The 16,377-nt window shown below is 46.6% G+C and overlaps 1 protein-coding gene across 5 annotated transcripts in view; it reads left to right on the forward strand.

Annotated features, from left to right (window-relative positions):
* LOC119404699 (microtubule-associated serine/threonine-protein kinase 3) overlaps positions 1–16,377 on the forward strand; it is a 307,846-nt gene that overhangs the window by 228,379 nt on the left and 63,090 nt on the right. Inside the window, exon 1 of one of the 5 annotated variants that reach the window (XM_037671343.2) lies at positions 6,869–10,611. The exons of the other annotated variants lie outside the window; for them this stretch is intronic. Within the exon in view, the coding sequence (XP_037527271.1) occupies positions 10,342–10,611 (270 nt within the window). The 5' untranslated portion in view covers positions 6,869–10,341. Of the gene's footprint in view, positions 1–6,868; positions 10,612–16,377 lie in introns of those variants that run through there. 5 annotated transcript variants of the gene reach the window in all.

A 16,377-nucleotide genomic window follows, 5' to 3' on the forward strand; every position in this document is an offset into this window, starting at 1 on the left:
ATACGCGCACAAAAGCTATGGGATCGCATCCTGCTGATGGCGCACAAAAGCTGATTCTGCTGCTCGAGTGCCGACGTTCGCACGAACGGACGGAACGAAAGAAAAGAAGAGAAGAAAAAAAATCGAGCACGTTGTCTATGGCCACGACGCATTCGCCGTGACTGCCGTGCTGCGCTTTCGATACAGGCGCGTGCTTCGATCGTGATTGATAAGCGCCATAAACCGCATTATATGCGCGCCTGCGTCAATGGTGCGCGCTCGGGCGTCAGCTGCCGTGTAGAGCCCACGCTTCGTCAGCTGCTGGCATTTATTGGTGTTCGAACGTATGCCGCATGCATATGGGATCGAACGCGCGCCGCCTCCGGAAGTGGTGTACACCCAGATCCTCCAGAGTTCACGGCGCAGAAGTCGTCGGTTCACCATCGTCATAATAATCATCATCATTTGTTAACCCATGAAGGCCCTGTTTGGGCATTACATAAGGGGACAGCACACACAAGAAAAACAAACTTTAAAACAGTAATAAAAGTAATATTTAGAAGGGAACACGAAGTGAAATGCAGACACACCAAAAAATACACGCGTAATCCAGGAACTTCAGTGCAATCAGTGTAAAAAAAAAAAAGGTACGTTACGCATCAGCACTCAAGAAGTTCGTTAGTTCCATTACTAGGAGGCAAGTCAAATTATTCCATTCCGCGATTGCTACTGGAAAGAAAGAGTTTCGCAATGTATACCAAATGAAAATGAACAGATTCGCGTGCTTATCACAACGGCCTGTCTTTGGTCCCTGGCTTTCCGGAGTTATGAAGGCGGCTGGTAAACAGTTCTTGCACTGTCATCATCAGGGTACCGTGGTCGCCGTTATCGTCCAATACCAGCGCAGTCATATCCATGCACACTAACCAACGACGGGACATCTCCCACTGAGTGAAGATACGGGGCAGTCTTAGCGCCCCCTTTTGACTGTTAGAATGGCGTTTCACCATTATCAATTTCTGATGTCACTTTCTTTTTTTTATTGCAATTTCTCAATTCACCGATGCGGTTGAACTCATTTTTATCGTTAAAAAGACACTGAAGGCGAATATTAAGTCGACGTTGATTGTGGAAATAGCGGTCCAGAAACCTCGTAGTGCTTGTTTCGTGCCAAGGGAATGTTTATTTTAATAGAAAATCACGTTTTAGTGGTCCGCACGGCGTTAGCGCACTTCAAATCACCCGCCTGAGCAGGCCTTCTGACGTAGCAGTTACCGTGCCCAACGTTGCCCGACTTTACTACCTGGCCTCCGACGCTACGGTTTCTTGCGCAACAGCGGCCATCAACCGTGCCAAGACTCAGCCACGGGCCACTCCAAAACCCTATAGTTCACTGTAACGGAGCTTAGCTTGGCCAGCAGCAGCAGAAGTAGAGTATCCACAGGGCGAAAATAGCGAGAGCCAAGCACACGCAGCAGTAAGCGATACCGAAACTACCACTGAGACGCGCAGCGGAACTTTTGAACCACTCGCGCCGTCCCCATGGCAACGCGAAGAGGTTCTTTTTTCTGTGAATCAAACGGAAACGAACAAGCAGCATTTTATTACGTCTTGTGATGCACGGAAGGTTCTCTTTTCAACGCAACTAGTTGGGATTAGTAGTGGTTAATTGTAGTCGGGACTCTTTGACGTCATCGGGATCATTTCCAAAATGTCCCACTCGTGGCGCACATCGTGTTCTACATTTACCTTCATTTCTCGATTAGTAGGGCATTGCTGTTGATATTATTGACGTTTTAGACGTTCTCACACATTGACCTTTCACTCTAGCATAAATTATTCGCCTTTAGTGTCCCTTTAATGTATCCCTTTAAAAGTTAATTTAACTGGAGTTAAGCTTCCTGTGTGTGTGTTTGCTTGCTCCTTAACCCTGGCAGCTGAAACTTTCGTAGCGCGTGTTCTTTCACAATATTTATGCCGTAATTACTACACTACAGTTTAAAATAACGTTCCCGTATACTTTCCTTGTCTGTTGACTTCGTTGGGTTGTTTAAAGAAAAACGAGCCATTGATCCCACTGGCGTACTAGATGGCTCAGGACCAGATGGGAGCCCAACTGGGACCAGATGGGAGTCTTCTGGTCCCAGTTGGGGCCCAACTGGGACCAGATGGGATCCTTCTGGTCCCAATTGGGGCCCAACTGGTACTAGTTGGTTCCAGGCTGGGACCAATTGGGACCAGTTGATCCCAGTTCATTACCAGTCACACATTTTCACCTGGGGTAGTTTGGGTGGAAGAATGGGGGTTCAAGTACCCCCCCCCCCCCCAACCCGCCGAAAATTTTCAGTTTTGTATGAGTATATAGTACACGCACGCATACAAACGCACGCACGAACAGAAATTTATTTCTGGCTGCGCTGCTGCTTGATGCATTCCCCTTATTTCGTTCATTCATAGCGGGGGTCTCGTTCTGGCAGGCTTCGTCCCTTCAGGTAGTATGGGAGGGGTTATTGGTCAGCTGCCACCTCGTAAAAAAAAAAGAAATCACGTGCTACGTGACGTCAGCTAGCAAAAAAAAAAAAGTGTTCTGCACTCGCCGTCACGGCTACGAGCAGAACTGGCTAACATTCCCGTGTTTAAATGCGCAGAAATACCCGAATAATTGGACGGCAGTGCGATTGCCGCTGTAGCTCAAATGGCAGAGCTTCGGATGCGTTATCTGAAGGTTGTAGGTTCGATTCCCTACCGGCGGCAAGTTGTCTTTCCGTCTACTTTAACTTATTTACATTTATATCGGAATTACTAGAATACAGTGGAAAGACTACATATAACGATCCCTACCACTTCCTTGGCTTCATGTTCTATTGGTGTCATAAAGTTACGTCTAACAAAAAAAAAAACAAAAAAAGAAAAAAACGAGCCCTTGATTCATTCACATCTGGTAGTTTCTGCAGCTACGCTGCAGATCGACAAAGAACCTCAATGAAGTCCTACGCTGCAGATTTTTTTTTCGATGTTTGCTTTTTTGCGCTGACTAATTCAGCAGGGAAGAGTATAGGCGATAGACTGGATGGGAAGTGACGCGTAAGTAGAGGTAAATTTATTCCGTTCAAGACGTTATCAGCCGACCTTTCGTTTCAAATGTCATTATTTTTTGCATGATCGAGAAATGCGACGAGGGCCGCTCGTAATGTGAGTCATAGAATCGTGTGAGTCATAACGTGAGTCACAAAAGTGATATGTGATCGACGGATTTTGAAGTCAGGTGATAGTTTGCAGGATATGAGAAGGTGTTCGGTTATCTGTTATAAACGGAAGTTACATTTAAAGGCTAGGTCTGGTTCGACCTGAAGACTGACTTTTTTTTCGCCAGTACAGACCATTTCACTGGTCACGTGATGCAGGTATCCTCGTTTGTTTTTCTGCAAAGTTGATTATGCAGTTGTGCATTTTCTTTAATGCAGCAATGAGGTGACATATTCAATCCGGCCGCCCGTTTTTTTGTTTTTTTTAACGAAGCCACAGCGCATGCGCCCTTCCCCTAGCGGAAAAGTCGCGAAACGCCCCTTGATCTCGGAGGCTTTCTTTCTGGCATTACCAATTGTCCCGACTCCTACTAAAACGGCAGAGGGCAGCGCAGGAAAATGAAAAAGGCGGATGTGTGATTTATTTTTCGTAATAATATCCGTAATAATTTACTCTAGCACATATTTCTGCGACCAAGTTTTTGCATTGTCAAAACTTCGTCGTTTTGACAGTACCAAAAAGGTGGAACGCGTCTGACCTCTAAGACATGGTGCACGTGACGAGTTTCTGGCTCTGCGATTGCTTCCGGTGCATGAAGCCAGCGAAAGCAAAGCCTTCGAGATCTGCTTCACCTAACCAGAGGGAGCTTCGCTTGGGGGACTCTGTTCGTGCAGTAGCTGCGGCTCATACACGTTAGCGATTTCAGAAGAAACGCGCGCAGCACTGCTAATTGTTTTCACCATATTCATGAGCAAGGTCGTCTGTACTCTATGTACGTTTTGTCATGCACTGCGTCAGTGAACTCTCTCTCTCTCTCTGTGGTTAGTACGTCACGATGGTGTCAATGACACCGGGGTTCTGCATTTCGTAAGCAGTATCAGCATTAAACTATAATATCTTAGAAGCATTTCCCAATACTTGCTGGCTGCTGAACTTTCACTGGAATCCGATGACCTGTATAAGTAAAGGTCATCCACAGATGTCATAGTTTCGTACTTACAAGTATGAAACTTCATGATGAACATATTGTCTGCGACGTGTTTCTACACAAAAGCATTGCCTTCGAGATTTGCCGCTATTACTCAGAGGAAAAAAAAAAAAAAAAAAAACGTCGCTGAGCCGCATGTCTGGACCAAGGAGGTTATACTTTGGACCTCTGACATGGTCTCCTTGACGCGTTTCCGGCTCCGGAATGGCTTCCGGCGCATGTTACGAAGAAAAGCGTGGCCTTCGAGACGTATTTCTGTTGCTGAGAGAGTCGTGATTGTATAGTGTGGATTTGGACACCGCTTATATGGGACTGTGTCTTGATGCAAACTATAGAATACCCTGGCTGTTCACGCTTTCCCCCTCTCTCCCTTTCTCTCCATTCTGTGTTGTTTGTGTCCAGGGTGGTCACAGGAGTGCCACCCCCCAGGTTCTCGCCTGCCCCCCCCCCCCCCCCTTTTGCCTCGCTTAGAGCAAACGTCAAAACATAAGTGCCCCTCCCCCCTGCCCCCCCCCCCCCTCCGCCCACAAACATACAAATATCATGGCGCCGCCGCTGTCTTAGTCGCAGTTACGATGCGTTACGAGTCGCAGTTACTGCTATGCTCTCATCGCCGCGCGTATCGAAATAAGAGCGAGAAATAAATAAACAAGATGATGCGCAGTTCTGTTCGCGTTTTCCTTTCTGCCGAAAAGCTCTTGCCGCGCGTCATAAACACTTTCGCTGCCGACGCAAAAAAAAAAAAAAAAAAAAAACGCGGAAAAACGCGCGGCTTCGTGCGGGGCCGAGAATACAGCGAAAACGGTGACGCGTCATAAGGGGTCGTGTCACCGTGTCTCTCTCTCTCTCTCTCTCTTCGCTGTAAATTGTTTCCGGAAGTTGCGCGTGTCTGTGTGGCCATGGGCGTGGACATTGACTTTACGCGGTATACACAGAGGTTATATAGCGAACGCAAAGAAGAAAAAGACCGTCTAAAGCGGCGCTCGGCGCCGTGTACGTGTGTGTTTACATAATTAAAGGGCGGCCTCTTCTTAATTTATTTAGGAGCGCCCCTGCTTCCCTGACGGCGATTACAAGAACCGGACCCCCGGTCAGGCTAGCCAGTACGTTTCAGCCTCATGCCGTGATAATCGTTATGAATAGTTAAGAAAAGACACGCTTTAAATTTTTTGAAAGGAGGACCTCAAAGGTCAGGGGTGCGCGTCAATTAACTGCGTATCTGTAAAAAAAAAAAAAAAAAAAAAAAAAAGCCAAGGAGTGTCAGAAAAGTCGGGCAGACCCAACTAGGGTGGTTTCCCTTTTGCTATAACTTATTTACTTTATTTATTCATTTAAAATACTGCAGTCCCGTTATGGGATTTCCTCAGGATGGGGATGCAACTTTATGGTATGACTAGATTGGCGAACAAGAAAAAAGAAAATATCGTATAGGTGCTGACACAAAGACGATGCACATATCACGATATAAGAAGGCGCATCAATTGGTGCAGCCGTAACAGAACGAAAACCAAGATAATTGTACAATATGAGAGATAAAAAGATTCGGGGAATGCTGCAACACCACGTCATTTGACAGTTAATTCCATTCAGTTAAACACTGCAGCCGAAATTTGCAACGATAAGCTAATGCTAACCTACCTAGTTGCGGTGCTAGTGTGCGGATAAATACGGTAAGCCAGTACAACTTATCATACCGTTCGTATTTCACAGCACGCCGGAGGTAAGATTTGTTTTCGTATACTTAAAACAAAAATTATTATTACATAAGAAAAAAAGGTACATTTAAAACTCTCGCATGCCGTCTGCACGCATGCATTCTTCGGTTTGGCGGCCGCGCGTTTTATCGTCTTCCACGGTCGAGAGATCTCGAAAGAAGGCGCGTTAGTCGTAAAGATGTGTTCGTTTGTTAGGACGGCTCGTTCTTTTCAAATTGGGACAATGAGCACATTTATACAACACCGCGCGGTTTTACTTTCCTGCCGCATACCCTACGGACCGGTGCACTCGACTGAGTACGAAAATGGATACTGCGTCTCGTGACGTCATAGCGGTGGCACTCGCCGCGTTTTCGCTGCGCGCTGTTTGTTTTGACTCGTGTGATGCTTGTTTCTCCTCGGCGAGCGCTGGGCTCCGTAGTGAAAGCGTGAAAAAAGCGCGAGGGGTGCGAGATGCGAAAAGCGTGTGGCGGCGGTGATTCAGAGGGATCTTTGACGGAGTTGCGACACTCCTCACGGCCTTCGCGTTTCAATAACGCCACGCCTTTCAGTGCAAGCTTTCGGTGTACGGATTGTCGCGCCATCTGTGAACAGAAATGTAAACCATTGTTCTAGCTTTATTTAGTTGTAATCTTAAAAGCGACTGTTTCTTTTGAACGTAGATGGCGCAGCGATCGGCAAGATTGAAGAAATTTGACGCAGAGCTCTGACTGCTGGCGTTGTTTCTTCACTTTCGTAGTCCAAGGTTCGGCGCAGCCTTGCGAATGAAAGAGAGAAAGGGCAAGAACGAGAAAGCTGTTGTGTGAGGAGGTAATTGCCTCCTCTCTCGTGCGGCACGCTTATTTATATTTCTCTTTCTCAAACGGCGTGTCTTTTCCTCCTTGCATTATCCTCGTTGCCAGTGCGACGAGGGTTGCGACGGGGAAGCCGACGCTGTGGGCTGTGGTGCGGTGGTCGGGATCACCGATCAACGGCCGCGTGGCTTCATGCGTGTGTGTGTGTGTGCGTGTGCACGCTTTCCCGTCGTGGTCGAAGCTACCGTGCTTCTTTCTAGCGAGTACCTTTAGAGACGTCGTGCCTGTGGTGTATGTTTGTGCGTGTGTGTAGCATACTGGACGACGCCGATGGTAGCGCCTGTGTGACGGTTTTTTTTTGTGATACGCTCGCCGATCGAGGAAGGATAACTTCGACAAAAAAAAAAAAGCTTATCGAACCTGAGAGGGAGCGATCGAGGAAGCATGACGGCGTGCGCGACTTCTAGAAGAGCCCGGACGACCGCACATGTGCCGCCAGGCAAGACCGATCGCCACCGGTCGGATCCTGTTGGGTCCTCGAGGCGCCTTCACTGCGACACTAGCGCGAAGTCGACGGAGTTTGTCTCGCTGAAGCCGCCTCAGCAATGACCCAGTCGGCGAAGCTCACTTCAAGCCAAGAAAAGAACCCCCGAGTCTCTTCATTCCCAACGAAACCAGCGTCATATCTGCACGGATAGCAAAGAAAAAGTGAAGGTGCGACGTTCCACTGCGTAACCTGCAACCAATTCCGATACACCTCGTTTTGGTTTGTTGCGAGCACTGCACGCGTTTGATTCTAGCTAGACGGCGTTCGTTTTTTCTATTTCTTTAGCGCTACGACTGTTCGTACAGATAGCTTATTGGTCTTTCTGCGCTCGTTATTTATTTATTTTTTTTCTGGAAGAAGTCGAAATCCGGTTTCTAATCCCCGCTTTTCCACTTCTCTGAGCATCCGGAGCGGCATTTTGATCCGGTCAGGAACGAGTCGTCGTTCTTAATCCCGGAGATAATCCTCTACTCAACATCGACAATCTAGCGCTCGCTTTTATTTTTGCGTGGACAGCCGGCCTTCTGTTAGCCTTCCGGTCGCGTCAGACGTCGCTGCAGCGACTAAAAAGAGTGCGAAAAAAAAGAGAGAAAAATTGGACAAGCGCACAGACGGTTCTGTCGTTCTGTTTGCAAACCTGTCATCAGTCCACTGGTCGGGTTTTCTTTTCCCGCAAGCCCGTCGTTACAAGGAGGCGTGGTCGCGAATGTTTTAGCGCTCGTGTGACGCACTTCTCCGGAGTGGCTATTTACAAGTGGCCAAGAAGTTGCGGTGAGAGCAATTTTTTCGCTAATTGTGCCAACTCAGCGCCGCTCTTAACGTATACGTACATACGTTCAAAACGGGTTTCCACGGGTATATAAGTCTTCTCAGTGAAACTGTGACCTTGCGTTCTCAATTGGTCGGACAAATTGGCTTGGGAAAATAGCCCCCTCTTTTTCCCAAGACAGAATAGTGTGAAGCGTCAGCGCCACGCGCTCTTTTTTTTTTTTTTTCCTGCTTTCACAAAACCGCGTGTGTGAAGCAAGTGCCGCGTTCGCCAAGCTAAACTGCGAGACCTCCTCGAAGCACAATCTGCGACGTATCGCGCCAACTCAGCGCTGTGCTCTCGCGTCGTCTTTATCTCGAGAGCTTACGACGACACACTAGCTGAGAAGAAGCGCGAAACTAAGACCCCCACGAGACGAAACTAGAGTAGGGCCGTGTGAAGCCATGGTTTGAAGCTATCAGTTTCGCTCGTATGCCCGTTCAAAAGAAAAGCCCGGCTCTAGCGTAAGAACCCCCCACTCGCGTCGGTCACCCGTACTACGTCATACGCCAGACAGATCGATACGCGCTAAACCACCGCACGCAGCAAGTGTACCCCGTGCTACGCCCAGGGTATCATATTTTTGTTGTTACTCAGGGGGCACACCTACGCTTAACGGGGTCCCGGCTCTGTACCGTTTCTCGTGGAAACGGCTCTGAGACGACGTCGTAGTCACGTCCACATCGGACCTTCGTTCTTTCGTGTGTGGGATTCGATCGATTCTCCCGTTATATCCCTTCGGTAGCTCTGTAGGTTTTGATCTATATAGACTGCGGAAAGAAACCGGGTGACGTCGTCAGCGACTTCCACGTTCGATTTTTTGTCGTTTTATGTAGGTTATTCAAACGCCCGTCCTGAGGGTGCGCGCTTGTGCGTCGTGGTTTTTGGGTTTAGCCGCGACAATCGTGACGTAACGGGGCAAATCGCTAATTAAGACGGGTGCGAACGTGTCTTCGCGAATCACTGCCTCATTTCGCAAATATTGCGGATTTGTCGCGTCGTCTTGCGGGTTGAACGCGAAAAAAAAACGTCTAGTTTCGGATTGGCGCGTTGTCTTGGAGCGATACAAGTCCGTGTGCGGGTTCCCGTCGAATCACGTGTACGTCAGCGGTGGATTATTGTCTTTCTTTGAACTCGGAACCGAGGGACTACTGTGCTACAAGCGCTGGCCTTCACCATGTCACGGACTGAAACAACAACGAGACGGCAAAACGTCAACGCCAGCAACGCTGACGATGCCGCAACGTCCAGAGTGAAACGTGGACACGCTGCTCTCGGCTGCACCATCAACAACAACGAAGTGCTTTGTTAATCAAAAGCATCCGTTAGTCGTTAATCAGGGAGTGAGTGTGTGGTTGTCAGAGGCACGAAGCATTTGCACATAAGACAGCTTGGAAAAGGACGTGTTGAGAAAGGACGCGTGTTCGATGAAGAAGCAGCGACTTTGTCCTCGGACGTGAGAGCGCGCTTTTCCTTTGCGCTTGCGTCTACGGTGCGAAACCAAAACCAAAGTCAACGAACTAGCCAAGCACGCAGACGACCTCCCGTTGCGTCGGGCAACAATAGAAAAATACGTGCACCTCCCTACCCCGTACGTCGACGCGTGGATTCTTGGAACTCTTTTACTATTATCTCGCGTCCCCGAGACTTTGGAAAACGTCAGTCTGTGATTTCCGGCAGCTATCTTCGGTTTCTGCCCGCGTGATGTACGGAGCGAGTGCTCGAAAAGACGAGACTATGGAAATACTGAAGTTAGTGTGAACCCCTTGACAGTCTTTGTCAGTACTCCGACGCTTTCGCATTGCACCAAGAAGTGCACCGAAGCAAGCACCGAAGCACTTCGCAAAAAAGAAAAAAAAAAGAATTGGGGAGACCCTTCGCAACCGTCGTGTCGAGAAGTCCTGTCGCCCCGTCAAGAAGACTACACCGACTCGGAAAAATCACGCTTAGAGGAGCACGTTTTTCATTCTCCCAGTTTTATGGGAGCGTTTGACGCTTAGCGACCCGAAATCTTTTCCTTCGTCTAACTACGGTATGGCAGAGAGGTTGTTGCCGGAGCCGTGCGAACACTTGGACTGCGAAGCCGCCGAAAGCGAAACGAATTCGTGACGAAGTGTTGTCGAAAAGAAAAAAAAAAAAAGGTTGGTCATGGAAGGCGTTGGTAATGATGGCTCCTTTCCGGGAGGAAGCAGCACGACACCGCAGCCCGGGCAGAGGCGTTGAGCGAAAGTAAAGTGTGGCGTCCTGTGCGCCGACGGCATATAATGGAGAAGACTTCTTCGAAAGACGTCGTCGGACTGGCGCCGTCGACCTCCTCGTCTTCAAGTCGTGGTCCTGGCGGTCTCCTGCCGTCGCCGACGTTGCCTTGCGTCTCGGCGTCAACCACAGCCGACGACGACTCGAGCGGCAGTTGTGGCAGCACGGGCAGCGGCGGCAGCGGTGGTATTTGCCGCAGCGCGAGCGAGTCGCTCCTTCGCAAGCGCAGCCTCACGCTCGCCCTGCCGCTCAACCTGTCCTCCGTCATTCAGCTCAAGGTGAGCGTTGTTGTGATGCGCGGACTTCTTGACTTTCCTCCTAAAACACGTGAAGCGTGGGCCCTCCTTGGCACTTTCAAGCGTGGGTTTCGCTCGCGCGCGCTCTGTTAGTGTGTTTGTGTTGCGGGTGGCGGGAGCAATGTTCTGGAAGAATATAGGCTGCACAACTACCTGCCAGCACATATTGACAAACTGTGTACTTTACATATGAACTATGTGCTTTTAGATATGAAACTATGAGCTAGTTTCATCAAACTAGTGCATGAAACTATGTACTAGTTTCATGAGACTAGGATATGAAACTATGTACTAGTTTCATATGAAGCTTTTACATATGAAACTATGTACTTTTAGAGTTGGTAGTCAGCACTTGGTCCTGTATGTACTTTACGTATGATTGCATGCTCAGAACATGCTTCTGAGTATAGTAGTGCTTTTGGTAGTGTGTGTGTGTGTGTGTGTGTGTGTGTGTGTGTGTGTGTGTGTGTGTGTGTGTGTGTGTGTGTGTGTGTGTGTGTGTGTGTGTGAGAGAGAGAGAGATAGAGGGGTGTGTAAGGTTTCCACAGACTGCCTACAGTTCATCATGTTGCAACACACTATGTGCCTTCACTTTCTGTTCAGCATATACCTTCTAGCACATACATAGTAACAAGCTATGTACTTTAATTTACTTATGATTGCATACTCAGAGCACACTCCCGAGTGTAGTGCTTGTGGCATGGTGTGTTCGTGTGCGTGTTTGTGTGCATGTGAGAGATAGAGAGAGGGATGTATGAGGGTTCCCATAGCCAGCCTACAGTCCGTCGCGTTGCAACACAGTATGTGCTTTCTGTTTAGCAGTTTCTTTAACACTGCCACGAATATCTTAACCCGCGTTCCGTGAATTTGCAGCAGAAGGTTTCACAAATGTGGATGGATGAGAGAAGCAATAATTACGGAGGTACTGCCAAGCAGTCAGGTTTCTAACAGGACAAAGTTAAGGAAGGCATGCCACCACAATGCCCGTAAATCTATGGCAGGTTGCTGCAGCTCACGTGGCACACTGCGCCATATTGCGCAGTGTCATGTCTTTGCAATCTACCATTGTATAAATTTCCTTGGTGGTACCTACAACATTTTTCGTTACTGCGGTTGCATGCAAAAAGACATACTATACAACTTTTTTTTTAGCATAGTCAGAGCTAAAATAGGACTAGCAGCACTGCTGTCACAAGTTTGTGACGTGGTGATGCACAAATGGAAGAAATGCTATCGACATGTAGAGTACATCAGTCGGATCAGTAACCTTTGAAACTCGTGCACCTTTTCTCAGATGTGTGCATGCTTTCACGACATGGATTCTACCAACATACAGATTTCCTTAGCATCACTAGGCCTTTTGATGCTCGTAGACTCGTTCAGTGTACCAAAGATGTTCAAGTGTTGCTTTGAGAGTACAGCCTATGCACGTGAAAGAATCCAGCATGCTTAAGCATTGTGAAACGTGTTCCAATCCCATAAGGTTAAAGCCCTTGTAACTTGACCTGTGCTGTTAAATCACAATGTGCGTTTATGCAAAGTAAGGTTTTTGCCAGTTTCGACATGTAGTGCATGGACTTCTTGCTTCAAACTTTATTTCGCAGCAAAGTGCATAAAAAAGGGGCTGAGGGAGACGATAAAAGAAAAGGCTCTGGAGCTCTGCAATATGCAACAATCCAAAGATTGTTTCTTAGATACAAAAATTGACTTCACTTTCCCAATATTTTTTTCTGATACCTTGTTGTATTCGAAAAGCATTGCTTCTATATACCCCACAATAACGTGCAGAAACAATATTCCTCATTTTGTCATGATAATGCCATCATTGTGATGCATTGCCGTCTTTGCGTCATCGTGTTGCATTTGTGGTCTTACTGTCATCGCGGTTCTGTGGTGGTCATTCGATTTCTGCGATTCCAGCTTCGTCATCCCATTGTTGTTGCGTTGTCATTGCCATGCATTTCTGATCATTCCAGAATTGTCGTCACAGTAGTTGTTCTTTGTGCAACGTAGTGAGGAATATATTTGCAAGAAAGAGACATCATAGAGCATTGCTATGTAAGCTTGTACGGGTTGAGTATTCCTTGAAAAACTGTATTTTTGCTTCCTCGGCAAAACATGGGCTTCCCATAGGAAGCAAATGCCTGACTTTCTTTTTTTTTTCAATCTTACACAGCTCCGACTCCATCTGTCGGTATGACTCGCAACTTTTCACGCTTTTTTTTTTTGCATACATGCGTTGTTTTAGCACATAAGAGCTCCAATCGAATCGCTCCACGAGCTCCACTTGAATCTTAGTTTGCTTTTGAAAGGAGCGTAATAATTTATTTGTACGCAATGTAGCCTAACACACAACGACTACGGTATTCCACGGCACAAGCACCAAACTTTAGGTCCATATTAAACAACACAACGTGTTTTAAATAATACGAAGCGTGCTCCAGGGATGCATCTTGTAGCCTGTGCACTCCTTGGGGTCATTAAACTTTGACGACTACTAATTAGCCCCAAGATATAAGGCATCACAGTTGATGCCACCTGCTCTCACAATGGGGTGTTTGGAAACGTGTTGTTTTGATAGGTAGTCACGATGTATACTGGATGCATGCACAAGACAAGGACTTCTTTATCCAACCTCATGTTGTACGTACGTCCAGTGTGAATCGTTACCAACTCGCCCAGCTGTCACATGCACAATCACTGTCACGTGTGCATGTTACTTGCGCTATGAAAAAGGTATGACATTCAAGCTATGTTCCTGTTAACCTTGAGTCAGTGGTCTGAGGAAATAGGATGTGGACACCACTGTTAGCGAAGTGGTATTGCCACATGCTTTGAGGTTCAGCATTTCTTCCTGGCTTACCGATCTCCCTTACCCCTTCAGTTATGCTAGCACATTATTATGTTTTTCCAGATGTGCACTCAACCTGTGTAGTAGTGATCCTTTAGAGAGGTCAAAAGTACCGTGAGGGGTTTAGCTCCTCTGTTCTTCCGTATACCTCAAATCATTCTATTTTTCACCTTACAAAGATTTCAGCTGACAATGCGGGAGGTTGCACCTCGCGTCTGAGTCGTTGCCCGAAAACCCGTGGCTCTCGTCACACTTTCGTCACACGTTCAGCCCACGTGCGTGACCAAAGTGTGACAAAAGCGACTTTGCCAAGACTTGGTCTGTTAGTTCTTTCTTGTGCTGGCAGCCGTTACAGAAAACGGACTTGGCACATGCATGTGCTCACGTGGTGTGGCAAAGGAGGCATGGACTGCCAAAAAATGCGCCGCTTGCATCACTCTGTCTGTGTTCGCGCTCCTCTCTCTATACCCTCTCCGTGCGTTGACTTTCTCGTTCTGTCACTCCATTTCCAGCTTGATCCGCGTGCAAGTCTTCTCGTGACTGCAATGTTGCGCCTAAGGTTGCGTTGAAGGGAAGCACTTACAGAACTCCACACAGCAGTGCATCGAACTGTTTCTTTTTTAAGAACGATAAATTGGAACGGTTAGTTGGGGACTTCTGAAGAAGTCGCTCTTTCAAGAATAGACGCAGACACAAGGTCTGTTCGAGAAGACATGAAATCAGCGTTGATAACTATCGTAGGATTAGAGCTTTTCGAGGGTGGTCACTGTCCTATCTGTGCTGGTCTGGAGACTAGTATATCGTAGAGGGAGGAGGACAGATTGGTTGGCAAACTCATTTGCCAGTAATGTCACTGTTCTAATACTCGCCATTTGACAGCTAAACTGACAGTGGAGGTAGACAGCGGCTATCTTAAATCTCGATCCATTTCTGACAAAGCCTGCAAAACAAAGCTTTGTTAAACAAGAGCGGCATCAAGCCTAAAAAAAGAAAAATGTGGAGCTACATTGGTGTCCAAACAATGTGGCAGTTGAACAGAAAGGTTTCAAACTGACCTGGCTTGCCAGAAAGCATAGTCATGCTTTTTTATCCACCTGACATCCACAGCGTTGCAAGAAAGAAAGCATCGCCTTCTTTGACGAAACGATAAAGCGCTGCTTCCAAAGGAAAAACAAAATTGACCAATGACAGGCTCCTCCAGCTTGTGGCTGTTCTGAAACTTCAGAGATGAGATAGGGTCACATGCGCCTTCAAGTCCAATGACTTGAGGAAGATGGCAATGAGGAAGTAGAGGAAAAGACGCAAACGGCCTCTCAAGCGTAAATCTATCAGGTGTTTAACAGAACAGCACATGACCTGGTATAAAAGTGGTTATATTAGTTTAGTCAATAAATACGTGTATTGGCCCTGTCAGTGACCCAACTTGCCATTTTAAAATGTCCCGTTTGCTGACGCTAACTCCCACCTATTGTCAGTGAACCTGGATGAGCCTGCTGCAGTGAGATTTCGTGATAGGCACGTGGCGGGGTGCACATTGATGTTCATTTTATTTTGGCTTATCTCTCGCGACAGCGCTCCTGTGATGGGTGCGTCGATAAACTTCAAGTTTCGCATGACTAGGTGGAAGGCTTTGATGTTGCGATGCTTCTAATTTTCTAGCAATAGCTTAAATTAAGCTAGCTATAGTTTGTCACGCATAATGTAAGAATTGACACCACTATGACTAAGCCGAACACCTTTGACACCGTGTCAGTGCTAGTGTTTTGTCACCGTCTTCACATCGAAACACCTTTGTAATTTCCTTCTTCAAGGATTACGCAGTAATTATCAAGGAAATAAGGACATGCGTTGCACTGCTAAGCATGGGGCCATAGGTTGGATTCCCTGCCACAGCGGCTACATCGACAAATAAGCGTATTAGCCCTGTCAGTGACCCAACTTGCGATTTTAGAATATCCCATTTGCCACATGAGTTACTGCTTCTGCTCGGTACACAAGTGGTAGTGATACAGTTCGTTGCAAACTTTGCTATGGTTGTAAACAGCTTCAGGCACTGCCTCTCCTGACATGCATGAAAATACGCAAATATTGCATCTTGACAGGGTAACATAGTTCTGTGTTCACACCACACAGTCACGCTGCATCTTGTGATCAGCGATCGCTGCACCACTGTGATTGGCAGCACTTGCACTTGGTTATTAGCATAACCAGCCATGCCTGCAAAACATTAAGCTTGGGGACAATCACAGTTATGTCATTCAGATTCATGTGAAACAGAAATGTTTTCATGATAAATTGATTAAATGAATTTCGCTTTATTTAAACAATACTTACATCTTTATGACTTAAGAAGCAGAATCTTAATTTAGGGCCTGAAATTTTTTACAAATATTTGCAAAATTAGATAAGCTTTAAAAAAAAAAGGAGTACTAAGCATACAACTCCATTACTATGCATTACATACAGGTACAGCAGTTCTTCAAAAGAAATTGCTATATTGTTGGCACATATAAAGCATATAAATTTTATGTGGGAGTTCACAGCTTACATGGAATTGTTACAATCTTTACAAGCATTTTCCTACAGTCCTAATTGCTAATTAACAATATACTTGAGACCAGTGTACAACACATCAATTGTGCCTGCTATAGAGCTATTATTGAATGCTGTTTACGACATTGTAATATCATCTTTCACTGCACATTTTGTATAAATTTGACGCTTGAAATAACCTATAATTTCGCAGTCTAGAAAAAAAAAAGCTTCTTTAAAAACATTGACTGCCGGAAAAGGAAAACTGATCCTTGCAGTCATTAGACCTGAACTTATCTTATTCTAAATACAACAAACTTAATTCATATTGATGCAGCATATTTAAATCTGAGCTTCCAAACTAA

This window comes from Rhipicephalus sanguineus, chromosome 9 (genome assembly GCF_013339695.2).
Source record: "Rhipicephalus sanguineus isolate Rsan-2018 chromosome 9, BIME_Rsan_1.4, whole genome shotgun sequence".
In the NCBI taxonomy this organism is placed as follows: domain Eukaryota; kingdom Metazoa; phylum Arthropoda; class Arachnida; order Ixodida; family Ixodidae; genus Rhipicephalus; species Rhipicephalus sanguineus.